Source organism: Hyaena hyaena, unplaced genomic scaffold, assembly GCF_003009895.1.
Source record: "Hyaena hyaena isolate Hyena2069 unplaced genomic scaffold, ASM300989v1 scaffold_139, whole genome shotgun sequence".
NCBI classification, from domain to species: Eukaryota; Metazoa; Chordata; class Mammalia; order Carnivora; family Hyaenidae; genus Hyaena; species Hyaena hyaena.
Window position 1 is genome coordinate 2036568 of NW_024080771.1, and position 19249 is coordinate 2055816.

General features: G+C 40.1%; 1 protein-coding gene across 1 annotated transcript in view; it reads left to right on the forward strand.

The window, feature by feature from the left end:
* Positions 1-2664: 2664 nt before the first annotated feature.
* KCNB2 (potassium voltage-gated channel subfamily B member 2) overlaps positions 2665-19249 on the forward strand; it is a 365158-nt gene continuing 348573 nt past the window's right edge. Inside the window, exon 1 of the mRNA XM_039238372.1 lies at positions 2665-3243. Coding sequence (XP_039094303.1) covers positions 2665-3243 — 579 coding nt within the window. The remainder of the gene's footprint in view (positions 3244-19249) is intronic.

Below are 19249 nucleotides of genomic sequence, written 5' to 3' on the forward strand. Positions count from 1 at the left end.
ATATGCATCTTCCCTTGTCATCTGAGTACACAATTTGGGCATGGGCATTGATGGCATCAAGGACACATGCTGTGAGATATGTGCAGGTACAGAAAAGGTGTGGCCAACAGTTCCTGGCCTTACAGACTTATAATTTACTGGAGAAGATGGAACAGGTGAATAAGGAAAAAATTTAAATGCTAGCATTTATTGAATGGACACCAGTGTAGCTTTTGATCTCAGTTTTCCTTCAGTGACTAGAAACCAAGCTTAAAATGAGAAATGCAGATTTTCTTATTCTGCTCAGACCTACCTCCCAGTGGTGAGCACTTCACATAAACGATCTCACTGAATTGTCATAATACTGCCTGTGATACCATAGATACTCTTATCCTTATTTGGTAGAGTAAGAAATTGAGGCTCAGAGAATTTAAGTGATTTGACCAATCATTGTGGATCTTCTTTATTTTTGTAAAAATAGGTATTTTTTTGTGATCTGAGAAGATGGTGTGTATTTATATACTCAAAATATTTCTGTCATTATGTAGTTGAAAAACTCTCAAGTCAGTTGTATTTATTGGCTGTATATGAAATACTTCTTATATAGTCCACCTACTTTTTTCCCCCCACAAATATGACTTATTTTCACTTGAGAGGATACTTAGCTTCCAGATGGAAAATAAATTCCACTCAAAAGAGTGGAGAAATCAGAGACATTGCAGACATTGGTGTGTATCTTAAAAGAGAGTTCTAATTATAAGGACCTCTTAAATCTAAGAGTTTTCCCCTTTGGTATAAGGGCACGGACTGTGAAACATGGTATTTTGCATTAAAATTGGTGTTTTGGATGTATTGCTTGACACTCCATGATTTTCTACAAAAACATTACAGGGGGAAGATCAAATAAGAAGATGCTTGCTGCTGCAGATCAAAATAATAGATCAACAAGAGGGAATACTACAGCAGTAATGTCTTAAAGAATTAGTACTCAGGAGAAAAGAGCTGAGGAACAAAAGAATACACACACACACACACACACACACACACACATTCTGACATATACTATGCACACATAAGCATACACACATGTAAACAAATGCATTTTAGGCCAAATCATTCATAGTGGGGTCAAATAACCCCATTTATGCATTTTTCTGGCCGTATACATTAGCCCTACTTGGTCTTTTGTCAGCTGTTTTGTAGAAAACAAAGAACTGATTCATTATTTAACATTTATTAAACCGTCACAATCTATAAGCACTGTGCTCAGTGAAAAGGATACAACAGACAAGATTGTCTTCAAGAGCTCTTCGTGTCCTGTGGGAAAGGTGTTATTGCAGGCATGATGACATAGAAGTGACATTCACAGAGCTTCATGATCCTAGAGAAGAGCTACATGGAGGCCCTTCTGGAACATATGATGTCTGAAATGAGTCTTGAAGAGGAAGCAGCAGTTAGTCAAAGGAAATAGGAGGGGAGCTTGGGTGTGTCAGTTCGTTAAGCATCTGGCTTCAGCTCAGGTCACGATCTCTTGGTTCATGGGTTCAAGCCCCACATGGGGCTCTGTGGTGACAGCTCAGAGCCTGGAGCCTGCTTTGGATTCTGTATCTCCCTCTCTCTCTGCCCCTCCCTTTCTCGCTCATTCTCTCTCATAAACAAACAAACAAACAAACAAACAAATAGGAAATGGGAAAGTTAGAAGCCCTTGCAGGACACAGCATGAAGAATTCTCCAAGAGCTTGAGATAGAAGGATGTGTGTAGTCTGGGGTTGCTGGAATATAGTGATGAAGGAGAGATGAGAGGTGAAGGTGCAGGGGTGGGCCAGATCTAATAAGGCTAACTGGAATTTAATCCTGCCTGGAATGGTGAGCCTTTGTAGGGTTTAAAGCATGGACAGATCAATTTTGTATCTTAGCAGATCATTCTGGTAGCTGTATGGAGAATGGTTTTTAGATTGACAACACCAGAGTTTGGGATCCAGTTTAAGAAGCTGTTGTAGAATTGTAGGCAAGAGATGCTGAGGGTTTGAACCAAAATCATGGTTCAGGAGTAACAGGGACTGGGTAATAATTGTGGCACACTTAAGCAATGTTTAGAAGGTACTGTTGGTTAAGACCTGGTGCTTATTAGAATGTAGACAGATGGATCAGGATTTGTCAGAGTTTGGCTGGGTGTGGGAATGAGGAGCGCCAGAAATCTGAAATGGAGAAGGGTCAGGAACTGGTGGGCAGGTTGGAGGTATGGTCGGGTTAGCCAAAGGTGTCTCTGGTTCATCTAAGAGGAGCTGATCAACACAGATATCTGAGCCTAGAGCTTGAAAAAGTGGTCTCTGGTGATAAATCTGGGAGTTGCCGACCTCTAGATGTTTAAAATTGAATGCACAGCCTCTTCTCTGTGTGTGGTGCATCGAATTACCTTTTCCTCTTTTCTCCTGTCTTAAGGCAAAGATTCCCAGTTCCATCAATACACGGTGATTAAGATTATTCCTCCTGGGTGTGCATGAACCACAAAGCGATCACAGAGAATGGGAAATGCTTTAGGAGAGTGGGAGTAACCCAGCGACTGTTGCTTTTTTCCAGTTGTGTCGATGGACATGCCTGCCTCAGAGGGATATCGCTCCAGCTGACCTTCCCACAGCTCAGTCTTGTTGAGGATCGTGGCTGTGCGGCTTTGCCCAGTTCAAAATGGCCGAAAAGGCTCCCCCTGGCCTAAACAGGAAGACTTCAAGGTCAACACTGTCCCTTCCGCCGGAACCTGTGGACATCATCAGGAGTAAGACGTGCTCGCGGAGGGTGAAAATCAACGTGGGGGGCCTCAACCACGAAGTGCTGTGGAGAACGTTGGACCGGCTGCCCCGGACGCGCCTGGGGAAGCTCCGAGACTGCAACACGCACGAGAGCCTCCTGGAGGTGTGCGACGACTACAACCTCAGCGAGAACGAGTATTTCTTTGACCGGCATCCGGGCGCCTTCACTTCCATCTTAAATTTCTACCGGACGGGGAAACTCCACATGATGGAAGAAATGTGTGCGCTCTCTTTTGGCCAAGAGCTTGATTACTGGGGGATTGATGAGATCTACCTGGAGTCGTGCTGCCAAGCCCGGTATCACCAAAAGAAGGAGCAGATGAACGAAGAACTGAGGCGGGAGGCCGAGACGATGCGAGAGCGGGAGGGAGAAGAGTTTGATAACACCTGCTGCCCGGAGAAAAGGAAGAAGCTCTGGGACTTGCTGGAGAAACCCAACTCGTCCGTGGCCGCAAAGGTACGAAAAGCGGGGCCTTGCTTCCCTGTGTGTGGTCGGGAAAGGTGCTGCCTCCTTCCCAGAGGGCGCGATTGTCTTCGTTTTAGGTGTCTGGGGTAAGACGCGACAAACATGTGGCTACACGGTGAAAGGCACTTTCCAGAAGCTTCTGGATTCAGATAGAATTATTCTTCCTATGTGATGTCATCCCGTGGCATTACTCTTTCTTACATGTCGTTAGTGTGTAGGAACAGGCCTGGGCAACAGAGGCTTTGGAAGGGTTCTGGTGTCCACGGTGCTGCTGTGTAGTGTTGGTGGCTGGAGTCTGGGGAGAGAGCCTTCGCTGGGGCCGTCACACCGGAGTCCTGCAGAAGGCTGAGGCCTGGGCCCCTTGGGTAGAGGCAAGGCGCTGTCACTGAGGTGGAGGAGGTGCCTCCTGGCCTGCTTCTCTAGAGGAGCATGGGAAAGAGAGAGTGTGGCTTGGTATAGCTGAGAGGGCTGCAGGAGTGGGGTGGTCCGTGCATGGGGAAAAGGCCATCTTTTTGCAGAGGAAGAGTCAGTGTACAAAATGCATCCGTTTACCTCCCTTGGGACATCTACTCTGACAATGATGTTTCCGACTGTTGGTGGATCCTTTCTTCCACAATGGAGGCAATCCTCTACCTCAGAGTTCATCCTGTTTGCTTAAAATGAGGATAAATTCATATTTCCACTGTGACTGCATATGTCTAGATCTCGAGTATTTTTTTTTTTTTGCCACGAATTGCAGCGTTTAATTCAAATGCATGATTCTGTTTGTCTAATTTTATTTAGAACTTTGGCGGTTAGTGCAAACTGATTTTCATCCCATATATTTAGTTCTATCGTGCGATATGAATAATGAATAAAGTGTCAAGAGTCATCTTTAGCTGCAGAAGCGTAGTATTGGTATTTTGTGCATAATAGATGAAAATGGAATGTGGAATAGAGAAAAGAAAAATAGCAGAAAAAAGTGTCATCATATCTTTGAATTACTTAGAAGTTTTTCAGTTATTATTTCTTAAAAACAATAAAGATTATGGAAGTGTAATAGACCATATGTGCCGTTTGGCTGGAAATTAAGATTCTATCTGATAATCTACAACATGTAAATAATGTATATAAATCAACGGAATGCAGATGATCATAAAACCACCTCTGCACCGTTTGATATGCCTAGTTTTGCATCTTGTTGACTTCTAGAGGTGTTTTACTGTGTGTTTGGGATGTGGAAATAAGTGAAATAAAATATATTTCTGTTGTACACGATGAGGAGAATGCACTTATAGCAAATGGACAGATTTCAACTAGGTCTCTTTGTAGTTATGAATAATTTGTTTTCTCTGTAAGAAAGAAATAGATGTGCTACACTTGTGGGTTTTGGTTGAAAAAGGTTATTGCTCTTTCTAGCGTCAAGCGTTAGGTTATATATTTGAGTCACTGCTGAAAGTATGGAGTGAATTTTGAAGATGAATAAGATAAATTCTGGATTTAAAAGAGTATTTGGGGGTGTTTAATGAACTCTTTCAAGGCTGTAGGCAATTGAGGTCAAAATCATTGTTCCATCAAATGTTCCAGAGGGTGGTAGCCAAATATGTGAAAATAAGCAGCTAAATCACAGAAAATCTGAAGGTTAGTATGGCTTATTTCCTTAGAACAGCATTATTAACAATTAGGTACTGTTAATAGAAAATATCTTACAGTACACACATTTGTTTTCTGAAGAATTTCTATTAAGTGTAGAATAGGGTCAATAACCTGATTTCCCAGATGAGGGAGTTCATTTAACGTCTACATTTTAGAAACAGCAGCTAGCTCTTCATCTCTAAGAAGGTAACGTTGATAATGGCCTATGACATTATGACATTATGCTATTATATACCCCTACGCATCAGATAGATTGTTGAAACTTGCTTCAAATTATGTATGTTCAGACAAGATATCTACCTACACATTATATCTAGCAGCTAAGGACATTGGTTTTGGAAATTTTAATGTAGTTATAAATAATAAATTTGTTTCCAAATTATTAATCAAGCTAAGCAAATCTTTGTTAACCTAAGTAGATTCTTTGCTAAATTTCCATAAAGGATTTGTATTTGTTTATTTATATATCTACATTTTCCTCTCTGTTTGAATAGAGAAATATTATGGAAATTATTTACATTTGATTATATGGCAGTTTAGTGAAAATATTTAGTTTCATTTGTCTAAGGTTTGGAACCTTTTAAAAACAGCTCTGCATGATGTCTTACATAAACCACTACCTTCTCCTGTACTCTTCTCAAATCATATAACTTGTTATTTGTCTTGAATAACTCTTGGTGAGGTGAGTGCTATGTGTGCATAGTACTTTTACAACTTAGGAACAATTTGTTTTGTGAAAACTGCAGTAGGACGATACTCTAGTCCTCGCTATTTGTGTTATGGGTACATCAGGATCCTGCTTATGCTATGAAGGTCTGGGTTGGAATGCTTGGAATCTATGTGTTTTTTTTAACTTGCTCAGGAGGTGAGGTATCTTTGGAGGAGGATATCTGTTTTCCTTGCAATTACAGTGATTGCATATTCATTTTGATAATTCAGTTGAACATATATAGAATTCTTTCTGTGGGTTATACACATTAAAGTGAACATAGAGTGGGGCATCTGGGTGGCTCAGTTGATTAAGTGTCCAACTCTTGATTTCAGTTCAGGTCATGATCTCACGGTTCCTAGGATGGAGCCCCACGTCAGGCTCTGAGCTGTCAGCATTGGAGCCTGCCTCGGATTCTCTCTCTCTCTTCCTCTCTCCCAGCGTCTCCCCAGCTCTCACACATGTACACACATACACACACACACACACACACACTCTCTCTCTCTCTCTCTCAAAATAAATAAACATTAAAAATAAATAAAATGGACATGTAGAAAGGCACACTCTTCTCTTCAGAATTAAAAAAAAAACATTCTCTTAGCTTAAACAGGGATTGCATATCCTTGAAAGTATTTCTTTCTCTTTGGTCTTTCTGTATTTTATAATTTATCTAATATTTCTATAATAAAGCAAGTTTAAAAGTTATGAGTTTACTTGCTAAATCCCTGGTGTAGAAGGCAAAACTTGACCTTTTATGTCAAATATTCCAAAATAGGTTAAAATATCTATTCAGCAATGTGGAATAAATACTCCATAAGCACATCAGTTATAATTGTTTAGCCCATGCTATGTGCCTCCGCTGTGATACACAAAAGTATCGCAAGGCCCATCGACCTGTTGTATTTTGTCTTTGGGTCTTATAGAACATGCTTCTTGGTGTCACTTCCATTAATTGCACTTTGTAGTACATTAATCACTGAAAACCATGCCAAAACAGAGTTCAGAAGGATGGTATATTTTAAATGTCTATATTAAACAAATTGACATTTCTACACATCCACAGAATAACATGGAATTGTACTTTTCACAAAATAATCCCAGGGCTAATAGAAATTGTTGTTTCATAGTTTTCTGTGGTGTGGAATGATCTGGTACTGGACATGAGTTTATATCTGTATGGTGAACTTTGTGTTCTTTGCATCTTGTTGGCTTACCTTGGTAATGTATCCCCTTTGCCGAGAGATAGTGTACAGAGTTTAGGTTTGAGGCTGTCTGTGAATGTAGGACCCACCAAATGGGCGTAGGGGATGATTGGCACAAGTCTCTGGGTTACCATGACATGGAATTGCTGATGCTGGCGTGCCTTTCATAGGAATGTGCAAGGGGAGAGGATGGGCTTTGCTGGCTGCCAGTTTCCTGGGCAGTGGATTGGAATTAGACTTGATCCTGTGCTTCTTCCAGCCCTGGGCAATTTAGACAGCCTCTGCCTTGGAAACATTTTTCTCCCTTCTCGTTGGCCTTTTCCCAAAGGGACTGCAGGAGCTGTTCTCCTTTAAATTTTGCATTAGACAAACTTCAGTCCAAGAGGCGTTTGAAAGCATTTAAGGAAAGTGGATCCTGTAGCAGGTGGTATTGTCAGCCTTTGGGATGAAACAACAACCAACAAGGAGCATGGTCTACCAGAGGGCCAAAAGGAAAGAGAGTACTATACAGTGCCTTCACTTTAGATACCTGAAGAAGGTCAAGGACAAAGGAAGTCACCTGTTTTCAGGCAAGGCCAATTAGGAACAGCTGAGTCTTCAGAGGTGAGCCTCAGCCTGGGCACACATGGGGAGGTGGTGCTCAGGACAGTGCTGGCCAACAGACCCACCTCAAGGATCAGGTCAGGAAGCTGGACTGTAAGCAACCCTTATTTGATAAGAACAACAGTAAGCCTACAGAAAGATATTTCTGTTCATGTGAACAAGTACAGTGAGAGCCACCCAACAACCCTTTTGGGCAGGGTTCAGGGTCGAGTGGGGGGGGGGCACTGTTTATTATCTGCTTCCCTTCTCACTTTTCCTGTGTATCCACAGCTACCACCTATTTACCTAAGGATTCCCCCCTCCTCCTCTTATGTTTTTCCCATTCTCTCCCTTCTTTCTTCCCTCTATAGCTCCCTCTGCCTCCTCCCTCAGGAAAGGGAAGATGATTGACTAGATAATTACTTCTCAACCTTTTTTCATTAATGGTTCTCTGCAGATGTAGGGTTAGGGTTAAGTTAAACTTAAATTTTCCCTAAAGACAGAAACTTAATACTAAGGACTAAGATTTTCTCAGGTAGGGTGGAGCTTGGAAAGCTACAGACTGTTGTAATATCTAAGATGTTTTTCTTGCCTTCCCCATGAGGACCGATTTTCTCCCCTTGGCAGTGACATTGATCCCATGGAGCATGTATACAATGGGGGAAAGGAGAGCGTGTTTCCTATCTCTGGCTCATTACCACCACACACCCACATGGCCATCACCATCGGCTTGGCACAGCACAGCACCTAACGCAAGCATGGGAGGGACTGGGAGACCTTAGACATTTTTGGGTCAAGAGGGTGGCCAGTAGTAGCAGATGTCCAGAGTGTCCCTGGAACTCCAGCTCTCTGGAGAGCCAGAGGTCAAAGTTCTGAGCTTCCCAGGGGATGGTGCCAGTTTAGTTGCCCTACTGATGATAACTCCTTGAGAACCACACTCTACCCTCTAACTGAATTAGAGTATGGGCGTCGCAAGTCACAGAAATAGTCAGAAGAAAATAAATCCAAATAAAATTAAAACTCCTGTATACTCATCAAGGGGAAAAGAATGTATAACATTGTCATTCTATTTCTAGTTTACAGATCATTTATTCTCATGCCTTGGTTTAAAAAAAAAAAAAGAAAGATATTGGAACAGAACCTCCAACTACTGACTGTTGTCAGTGTTGGAATGTGTATGTGTGTGTGTGTGTGTGTGTGTGTGTGTGTGTGTGTGTGTGTAAATACACAGGTTTCCCCATTATCTGAAAATAGAGCATTCCTATGAAATCTTTTGTAAGCTGAAGTGGCATAAAACAAAGAAACAGCATTTCATAAACGTGAAAAATCCTATTCCCATTTTCTTTCATTTAGTGAAAACAGGTTCTAATGTGGGTCTTTCATAAAAGCAAAGTGGCATAAAGAGAACCTACAGATAGTGGGGGAAGCATATAGTGTGTGTGTATATATGTGCATATGTAAAAATGTATATACGTGTGTGTGTGTATACACGCAGTCAGGTGAACACTTCTGCATGTGTGTAACACTTCTGTGTGTGTGTGTGTGTATATATGTATGTGTGTATATATATATATGCATATATGTGTGCCTACAAACACATACACATACACACACACACATGAACACACCCATACACACAGGCCAACACCTCTGTCCATACATAGCTCTGAGTTTAGCTTTCTGATGAGTGTTTTAGTGTAAACAACAATAGCCATGAAAACCATAACTGGGCCCCAAAGCACACTGATGCAGTGTGAGCACACACGGAAATCCCTGCATCAGGGCTCCTCTGTGCACCATACATTTCCCCAGTTCCTATCCAGGGTTGCCAGTGCTCTGATTAGTGTGCCGATCCCACTGCTTCTGTGTTGTTTACTGTTCTTTCTTCCTGCCCTTGCCTTTCTACGGCCCAGCTGTACAGATTACGTTGTGTGTGCTCCTCCCACAACATGGCATGTGAGTTCACAAGAGATAGCTTAAAAGAACTTGGCCAGTCTGTAGAGGTTCAGATTGGAGATACGTGGTTTTTTTCTTTCTAAAATATATAATTCGTGCAGACTAACTGGTTGAAAGACTGGAATAAATTAGTCATAAAAAAATGAAACAGATAAGGTAGAAAATGTTGAGTTTTGATTAAAATGTCTCAAATATTCCATTCTTTAGCTCTGGTAGTCGTATTCTGAGATCCGTGTTTCTCTGCTTTCCCTGAAAGGCTGCCCTGAAAATGCACCACTTTTTGTCCACTTGACCTCATTTGATCAGGGAAGGATGGTGAGAACAGAAGAGGAAATTGATAAAAAGCTCACATTGCACATTCTCTTACCAAGAGTGCCTGCCATAGGTCCTGATTTTACTGAGAATGCCCTGGTTAATTCCGTTTGTCTGAGCCTCATTATCAACAGCATCTCCTTTTACCCTTAAAAGGTGTCCCAGTTTGGGCAAAAAACCAAACGATTACCTTACATGTGAATATTTTCGAAAAAGGAAATTATATAAGAATCATGCACTTTTTCTCTTTGCTTCTTTGTTCCACTCGAGGAGAACCTGTCTTAATTTTCAAGCAATGTTTCCATCTCTGTTGAAAAATCATTGGTTTTCATTAATATTAGAGTAAGATTTTCAGATTTCTTTCAAACTTGGTTTTTAAACCTCAATAAGTAATTATCATTTTCAAAGTAAAAAAACACAACAAAACAAATCTAAGGAGTTCTTTCTACATTATCTAATGTTATCACAAAACAGAGTAAGTTGGCAGTATTTAAATATTCTGGTTTTGAAAATTCATGTACGCTGCTTTGGTTATTAACAGATTTGTTTTCTTTATTTCAAGTAAGAGACTTTACAAAGTGAATGATGTACTATTTTAGGTAAGCATGATTATTATGAAGGAATGATCACAATATTTAACAATCTTCACTTTGGAAAAGACTCTGGAAGTATTTGAATAATACTTGAGATTAAACGTTCTTATCTGAGCTCTATCAATGTGAATTGACCATTCTAATGAGGAAAGATATTTTCAATATAATTAACAAAGTTGATTCTGAAAGAATTACTAGAATAAAAGTTCCTTTTTGATCAAAGCATGATTACCCAGGGAAAAAAGAAAACCTCCAGCTGCTGATGTATAATTCATGAAGTAACCATAGATTACAATAGATTTTTTGGGGTTTGGCGTTGATTTAGCATTGGTGGTTTTATTCTGTTTGAGAACAACCTCGGAGTTTCATGACATTCAATAATCTATGATGTGCTGAGGCATAGATCTGAATTCTGTATAATATAAAGTTGGTTGGAGCTAGTTGACTTTGAGAGAGAGTAAGCTTAGCTGGCCACTCAGAACTGTTAGCCTAACCCTGTCTGGTTTTTTTCTCCTCATTATTACATATACCAAGTCTTATTAAATTTCCTGTATTTTATAGAGGTTATATGGTACAGAAGATATTTACAAAGCCCTCATAACGTATTCCTCATTAAAAAATACCCTAGTTAGGTATTCCAAGAGTGACAGAAGCTTCTTAAGGTAACAGCCAGCCTGGAAATTATTCTTGCCCACCAAGAGCCTGGTCATTAAAACCCTTCCTACCTCTGTTCTGGGCCAGAGAAGGATAAAGGAGCCTCCTGGGCAAGAGAGCAGGAGCATTCCACAAGCCACATGTCCTGTATCTATTAGAAGCATTCAGCCCTTCACTCAACTTACTCTGTCCCCACATCTCCTGGAATAGAATGATGATGAGTTTATAATTTACAATCAGAACTTTGAAGGACTTGAGGAGACCAAGACTTCTCCGTAATTGCTATGTCAGCCTTAATACATAGATATAACCAATCTAAAGAGGCTAGACATGGACTAACAGGGAACAAAAAATACAGTGACTGGCACAGAGACATGTGGAAAAGTGGAAGAGGAAGACACTTGCTCTCATGCCTCCAAAACGTTTACAGGATGCACTAAAAGCTAACATCAAAACTATCTCAGATTTTGCATCTATGTAGTATTAGTTTTGACTGTGCATACATCTATGTTTGCATTAAGCCTTTGCTAATGCATAAAGAAAATGTATTTTCCCCTTAAACTGCAATGTCTTTATAAAGCTTTAAGTGAAAGAACTCTGGATATTACTAAAGACAGAAACCTGAAGTATATAGATCCAACTAACATTTGTAGTGAAGTTTGTGTGTCTAGGGTAGGTGACCAGGTAGTATCAGCCTTCACTGACTGGTACCTGAACCAGGTGTGTGTGTGTGTGTGTGTGTGTGTGTGTGTGTGTGTGTGTGTGTTTGCGTGCCCACATGAGTAGGGGGCGTACCTGTTATTTATATATGCTAGCACCCAACCTTAAGAGGATATTATATTATAAAAATCCACCTGCAGAAAAATACAATGAACTTCAATGGGCAGTTGGTAATTTGGGGAAGATGCAACTTTGTCATCCAAGTAAGATAGGTATTCAGAGAATAGCCTTTGTGATAACCTGATCGGGCATGAAGTCCATGGAAAGTACTATAATGGTCCAAGAATAGCAGGAAGAAGTGTTTTCATTAGTCTCCTAGGATTTTGTTTCAGGATGCTAGAGGTCATTGCCACCCTAGATTTCACGCTTTTACTTATGTCTCGTTGAGTCACTCCTGACACAACCACAAGTGTTGAATGCCACTTTAAATAGCTTCTCTTTCCTATGCCCCAGGACTGCCAAGGACAGCCGAGTATTCCCTATGCAGCTATGAATGGGTCTGCTTGGTTGCGGGATCCTTCACTGAAATAAACCTTAGGACATTTGCACATGAGTAGAAGGACTCCTAGGCTTCCAAAAATTGTTTTATCACTAATTAATATAAAACTGAGAGCAAAATTTTGGATATTGAAATGCAGATGTCTTAACTGGTATCATCTAAATTAAATCCTCAACTGTATTTGTTCCTTGAATTAGGTTTCCTCCATCTGATCATTCAAATTTTAGTTTACATACATCTTAGAGTTTCACTTATCTTTGGCAACATTTTAGAAGTTACTTTTACATTACTTTTACACTGGTATCCAAGCATATGATTTCAACCAGAATTTGGCTGGATTGAAAAATAATTCATTGCCACTATCTATGAAGTACAGCAGCATATTTGTGCTGTAAAAACTTAGGTGAATTTCACGAAGACAATGGAAATTTTCAGTTTGGCAAACTAGCAGGAGGTCTCACGTAGTATCGTTAACGTGAGCAACCTATTTCATTTCAGGGCAGCTTTTAGTTTAGAAGCATAAAAACATTGGTAGGCAATCCTGTTTTTTAAAAAGTGATAACTTGTTATACTGCGGCTGCAAAGGACTCCAAATGCAATGAAAGAAAACATGAAAATAGTAGGCTAGAATCTAGTATAACATGAACTTGCTATTATATATTTGCTATGTAAAAAAATCTAGCACATTTCATTATATTTCTTAAATGAATTCTGCAGGTGTGAAAATTATTGTATTATGTAAGTAAAGTAATTGTGTTATGAGCAACATTAAAATTCAAAGCAAAAATCTGCTTTTTAAGCACTGGTCTTTATTTTTCAAACTCTAGCTCATGAGACATTATAAATAATTTAAATTACATGGAGTGTTTACAACGTGCTAATCACACTCTTTTTCCCCCAAAGTTTTGTGTATAGATTGTACATGAGGTAGCTTAAAGGGTAGCAAACTGTTTTGATAGGCATATTTTAATAAGTTGTGAGGTACATGTATGTGCCTAAAGAAGGAAATGTTACATTTCAATGGAAAAAAAATTGTTTTGGATCTTGTGTTTCCCGTCTTTGTTAAATCATCCATCATATGCCAAAGCCAATGCTTTTCTATCCCGCCGCACTTTGATGCACACATCTCAAATTGAGTCTGAAGGTTAGATGATGGATCTCTGCTGTTTATCAGGAATGCAACAGAAAACCTGTCCCACTGCGCATTCTCCATACAGCCCTGCGGGTGCCCTCACGGACCCTCCTTATCCGGGGATGATTTAGTGACACTTCCTTCAACAACTGTTTTTTGTTTTGTAATTGGGGTGCAGTTGACATACATTAGTCATTACATATGTGTTGTACACAGAGAGATTTGATATTTATGTATATTGCAAAGCGGTCGCCCCTATAAGTCTAGTTCATATCCATTACCATACGTAGTTCACGCATAGTTACAAAAAGTTTTTTTCTGGTGTTGAGGAGTTCTAAGATCTATTCTCTTAGCAATTTTCAAATATACAAATATAGTGTTATCAACGCTAGTCACCATGCTGTACATGAAAAACTATTGGTTTTCCATTTAATTTCTTGGGCTCCAGTTGGATTTCACCGTTTTTAAAGCTTGGTTTTAAACTTTTTTTTTTTTTTTGAGGTGATATCTGCTTAAATTTCAGTGAAATTGAATTTAGTGAAGATTCTGAATTAGAGAAGGTAGATAAACCTGAAAATATCCAGACTTCATTTTGTCTTCAGCTCATAAACGACCGTTTGTTTTTTTTAACCCAAAGCATCAGAGTCTAAGAGTAGGTAGTTTTTTTCCTTCTAGACACTTTAAAATCAGAATCTAAATAATACTTTTCCTCTCCGTTTGAAAGAATCTGTTCCTCTATGGGCATGGAGGAGGGCACTTGTTGGGATGAGCACTGGGTGTTTCATGGAAACCAACCTGACAATCAACTATATTTAAAAAATAAATAAAATAAATAAGAGAACTACCTAAAAATAGAAGTAGAGAAAGAAAACTCAGTGTGTCTGAGATATTTCTAACCAGACAGTCGTGGGGCGCCTGGGTGGCTTAGTCGGTTAAGCGTCCGACTTTCGCTTAGGTCATGATCTCACGGTTCGTGGGTTCGAGCCCCGCGTCGGGCTCTGTGCTAACTGCCAGCTCAGAGCCTGGAGCCTGTTTCAGTCTGTGACTCCCTCTCTCTCTGACCCTCCCCTGCTGACACTGTCTCTCTCTCTCTCCTAGAAAAAAAAAATAAATAAAATTAAAAAAAAATAAAAAATAAAAAGACAGTCGTTATATATTTAACAATGCCATGTGTATAGATATATAAAAAATTTTAAATAGCATGTAAACAGCAATCTGAGTTCAGGAGAAATCATCCTAAATATACTTAAATAAATATAAAATAGTAACAAAAAAAAAAAAAAGAAAGAAAGAATCTGTTCCTTTACCCATCCTGTACCCTCCCTTAATTCTTGTGGTCTGGCAGCTGAAATAAAACTGCTTTTTCTTTCCACTGCCTGATAATAGTTGTCAGTATCCCCAGAGCCTTCTGTTTTGAGCAGAAATTTAATTCTGGGGGAAGAGACTGGTTAATTGATACCTGATACAGTAGCAGATGCTTTTTACAAAGCTATATTAGCTTCGGTTTTCAAAGTCCTCGCAAGGTACAGCTATAACTTCCTGATATCATCAGAGTGTTCTTGCAACGCTTAGCCTTTCTTCTTATTTTGAGACCAATTCTCTTCTAACAATGCTGCGTCCTTCACAACCTGGAAAACATGAAGCTTCTTCCCTACAGCCCAGAGTCCTGGAGTGAAGGTCATATTTTCTTGTCCCTTCAATAATTAGTGTGACCTTCCTCAAAGAGCAGAAGGGAAAACATTTATATTGAGCATCGGATGTGTGCCATGCGTTGAACTGGGGGGTTTCTCACATTGACCCTTTACGACTCAGGTCAGCAAACCTTTGCTGTCAAGAGCCAGGGAGAGAATATTTTCAGTTTTGTGGACCATACGGTCTCTGTCACAACCACTCAACTCTGCTGTTGGTGTGCGAAAGCAGCCCTAGACAACACGCAAACAAATGAACATAGAATGGTTCCAGGGAGAGCTGACTGCAGGCTGGAGTTGGCCCTTGGGCCCTGGTTTGCCTACTGTTACTTTATGTCAGCCCTATGCGGAAGCATCATTTATCCCTTTATGCAGATGAGAGTGGCTGAAGCCCAGAAATATCAGATTTGTGTCCCTTGTCCCTCACTAAGTGGCATTTTGGAATTTGTATCCCATCTACCAAGACTTCCCCACAATTTTTCTTCCTGTCCAGTTGCATTTATCATTTCTTTCTCATCACTGTTCATTATTCCCATCACTACCCAATACTCATTGGAGAGTTTGGTTCATGACTGATGGTCATCTTACTGGGGATCCCCCTTGCTTTCCTGCAGGAAATGAACTATTATAAACTCCAGCCTAAATGGTTCCCATCTTGAATTCTGCACGTGGATGAACTGCTCTCCCTTTCAAATCTGGAACTATGATTACAACCACTGAGCCTTCCATTTCCCACCAAATCTATACTCTGTCCCTATTGCAACTGCTTTTGCCTCTCTTTCTCCTCACTTGGGAACACTGGATCCACACCATAGACGAGGCCTTGATCACCTCATACTTGGATTGGGGCGATGTCATGAACTGGACTTTATTTCCCCTCCTCAGTTCTAATCTGTTCTCCATGTAACCAGCAGAATTACCTTTTCAAACATGATTGGGTCACTTCTGAACTATAGAGCAGTGATTTCTCATTGTTGGTGGTATAATTCAAACTCCTTAGCATTGCATTTAAGACTCTTCCCGACCTGCCTCTCCAGTCACATGCCTTACCACCCCTCATACATCTTACCCTGGTTATTCCAGACTATTAACCATTTCTGAAGACAGGGCTCTGCTCCAGACAGGTTTTTCCTACACTCAACAAGCAGTACTCTTACATGGCTACCTCCATCCAGAGGGGACATCTTTTTGCTAAGTTGCACGAGGGTGACTTGTAAACTGGCAGCAGCCATACCTGTACAGAACTAACACATTTGTGGCTCTGTGGCCACCATCGCTTTCCTGACCTACAATGAATGCCCTTTACCCCTTTTCTCTCCTTCCGTATGTCTCAGCTTGTATGTCCCCCTTCCATGATGTCACCTCCTCCTCTGTTTTTCCCTAACTCTTTCTCATACTTGTAATCTGGATATTCTATCTGTCCTGGGCTCATTTCCCCAGCTAGGTTGTCATACTTGAGGGATCAGGCCATGTCTCTTCATTTTCAGTCTCTGATACCTAGCTCAGTTCTCGGCACGTACCAAACACTCAGTACCTGCCACCAAATGACACCAAAGGGTAGAAAAGAAATGAGTAAGAGCAAATGTTTCACAATACTTCAGTTTCTCTGTAAAAATTAAACGACACGGGGGGCGCCTGGGTGGCTTAGTCGGTTAAGCGTCCGACTTTCGCTTAGGTCATGATCTCGCGGTTCGTGGGTTCGAGCCCCGCGTCGGGCTCTGTGCTGACTGCCAGCTCGGAGCCTGGAACGTATTTCAGAGTCTGTATCTCCCTCTCTCTCTGACCCTCCCCTGCTCATGCTGCCTCTCTCTCTCTCTCTCCTAGAAATAAATAAAACTATTTTTTAAAAAAAGTTAAAAAAAAAAGAGCATTTGTTTAAAAAAAAAAAAATTTAAACAACACGGATAGAGATCGAATATCTCATCCCAGTGATTAGACCAGAGTAATGCTAGGTTTGTTTTAGGCAGTTTAAGGAAGTTGGATATCTTACTCATTTTAAGTGGTTTTATGTTTTTGAAATAGGCTGAGAGCCATAGATGTGGGTTTTCCATTTTTACATTGTATAAATTCTTCCTCTAGAATAGCATGTAGGCTGCTCTGTATGCCACAGAGTTTATGCAGAGAAAGGCATCAGGTGCTGCTGAAAGGCAAGCTTTCAGATGCTTTGCTTTGCTAAGATTGCTCATTTTATCTGAACTGCAGGTTCTGGGAACCCTTATTATAGGTAAAATGTAACTATGTATGAATTGGGGAGTGGGGAGATGGACTTGATTGGGCCCCCAACAGACGTGTGGTCCTTCCATGCCCTCTAGAGGATGGAGAGATCATTTCCTTACATTCAACCATCCAACCTATGGAGGACCTTGGCCCCAAGTGGAGCAATCGCTTTACTCAGACAAAGTCCCCAAAATGGATAAGCCCAAGATTTGAATCCAGGCAGAACTCCAATATGGTGTCTCTTTATAGGAATATGAAGAGAGTCTGAAAAAATAAATTCTTAATGGCATACTGTAAGAAAAAGAGATCAGAAATCTGTTTTTACTACAAAAGCTAAAAGAATCATATTGGTTTCAACTTAGGGGAACTGACTTTGGTAGTAATCCAAAAATATATTTTCTGGAAACTTATAGTTTGAGTTTGTTTGTTTTTATATAGAAATTAGGCATTCCTTTTTAAGCCCAATATTGCTATCTGCATGCTACTTGGTATGTCCATATATTATTCTGATATTTTAGACTGCACTGGTGGGATTTCCTCATTTGGGTTTTCTCACTTGGGTGGGTTTTTAGAAAGTACCTTAGTTAACCCCTTTTAAAATTTCCCAATCACTTACAAAGTATTTTTGACATGTTTCAATTTAATAATTCATAAAATTAATAGTTTGAAAGAAACCTCTAAGCTTTCTATGTGTCTTCCAAGAATTTTAATGAGGTAGCTGCTAAGAGAAAATCATTTTCATTTGTTAAATTTTTTGACCTTATCATATCTCAGTTTTCAAGTTTTTAGTAGCATTTGTACTGTAATTTAATTCTTCGATTCTACTGCAAGAGGGAACTGTCAAGTTAAAGTATGTTTTGAGTTTTGCTGTTCCAATTATTTGTGCACTGACTAGAGGAGACATAATCTTTGAGGAGATCATAAGACTTTATGGGATCAAAACTGATAGATATAAAATGATCAGAATGTTCTTAATACAACAGACTTAAGTAATCTTCCATTTTGTATGGCATTTCGAATTTCAGAGGAGGGATCTAATAATGTGAATTTGTAACAGGTAGGGGAAGCTTTATGAGTTGGAGGGAACCAGATAGGAGAATTAGGAAAGTATTTTGAGAAGAGGGAGGAAGACATAAACTTAGGGGGAAAGAAAGAAGAGTGTCCAGTGCATGCATGGGACATTGGGGAAATTGTCAGTGTGAGGAATCGGTTGGAAAGGTCAGGGAGGGCCATGTACTGCCCTGACTTGAGAGTCCACCTAAGAGTCTGCATTCCCCTAGGTGGTAGGTGGGTGACACTTGGATCTGAAACTGTGTGCTGCTGGTGGGAAGCTGCCGGGGGGGGGGGGGGGGCAAAGCAGTGGTGGGGAGCACAGGCTCAAGGGTAAGACAAGGAGGGCTGGGTCTGCAACTGCTGATTGGTGACCTTGCCGAACTGCAGATCCTCAGCGGACAGGGGAGAGGATACGAATTTGAACTTAATACAGTTAATCATGCAGAGTGAGTGAGCTAGTTAGTTGAATGCCTGGTACACAAGCACACCTAGAGTATTTGACATAGTAGTGTTATAATTATTATTACCATTGTGACTCAAAATAATTCATTTTGAACAATCACCAAGAGGATTCCCCCCCTTAAATATTTGGCATTCTTCTGTTGCATTTTGAATTTTATGAGGCCATGAAGGTAACATCTATGGATGTAGGTAGCAAGTTAGCTTCATCTCATTCTTAGAACTAAGCTCCTTAAAAGCAGCTAATTAAGTTGATGTTTATCGGTTCGTCCAAATTTTCATGGAAGTGATACCTTAGAAATGGAACCTGGAGTACAAATTAAAATTTAAGTCTTAAAAGGTCTATTTTGGGAAATGGATTTTGATGGAAACAATGAAAATAAAAAGAATGAACGGACCATTTCAAAGTTTGATTACAGTATAGCATTTGCATTCATTGCTCTTCTCCTGATGGTCGGCTTTTGTGTTAATCACCAGTATTAATATAACTGCCTGGAAGTTGAGCAGTTATAAATAGCTCCATTCTTGTTCACAAACAGTGCCATTGCCTTTGAGAGAGGGAAGTGATCAGACTATCACTTTGGGC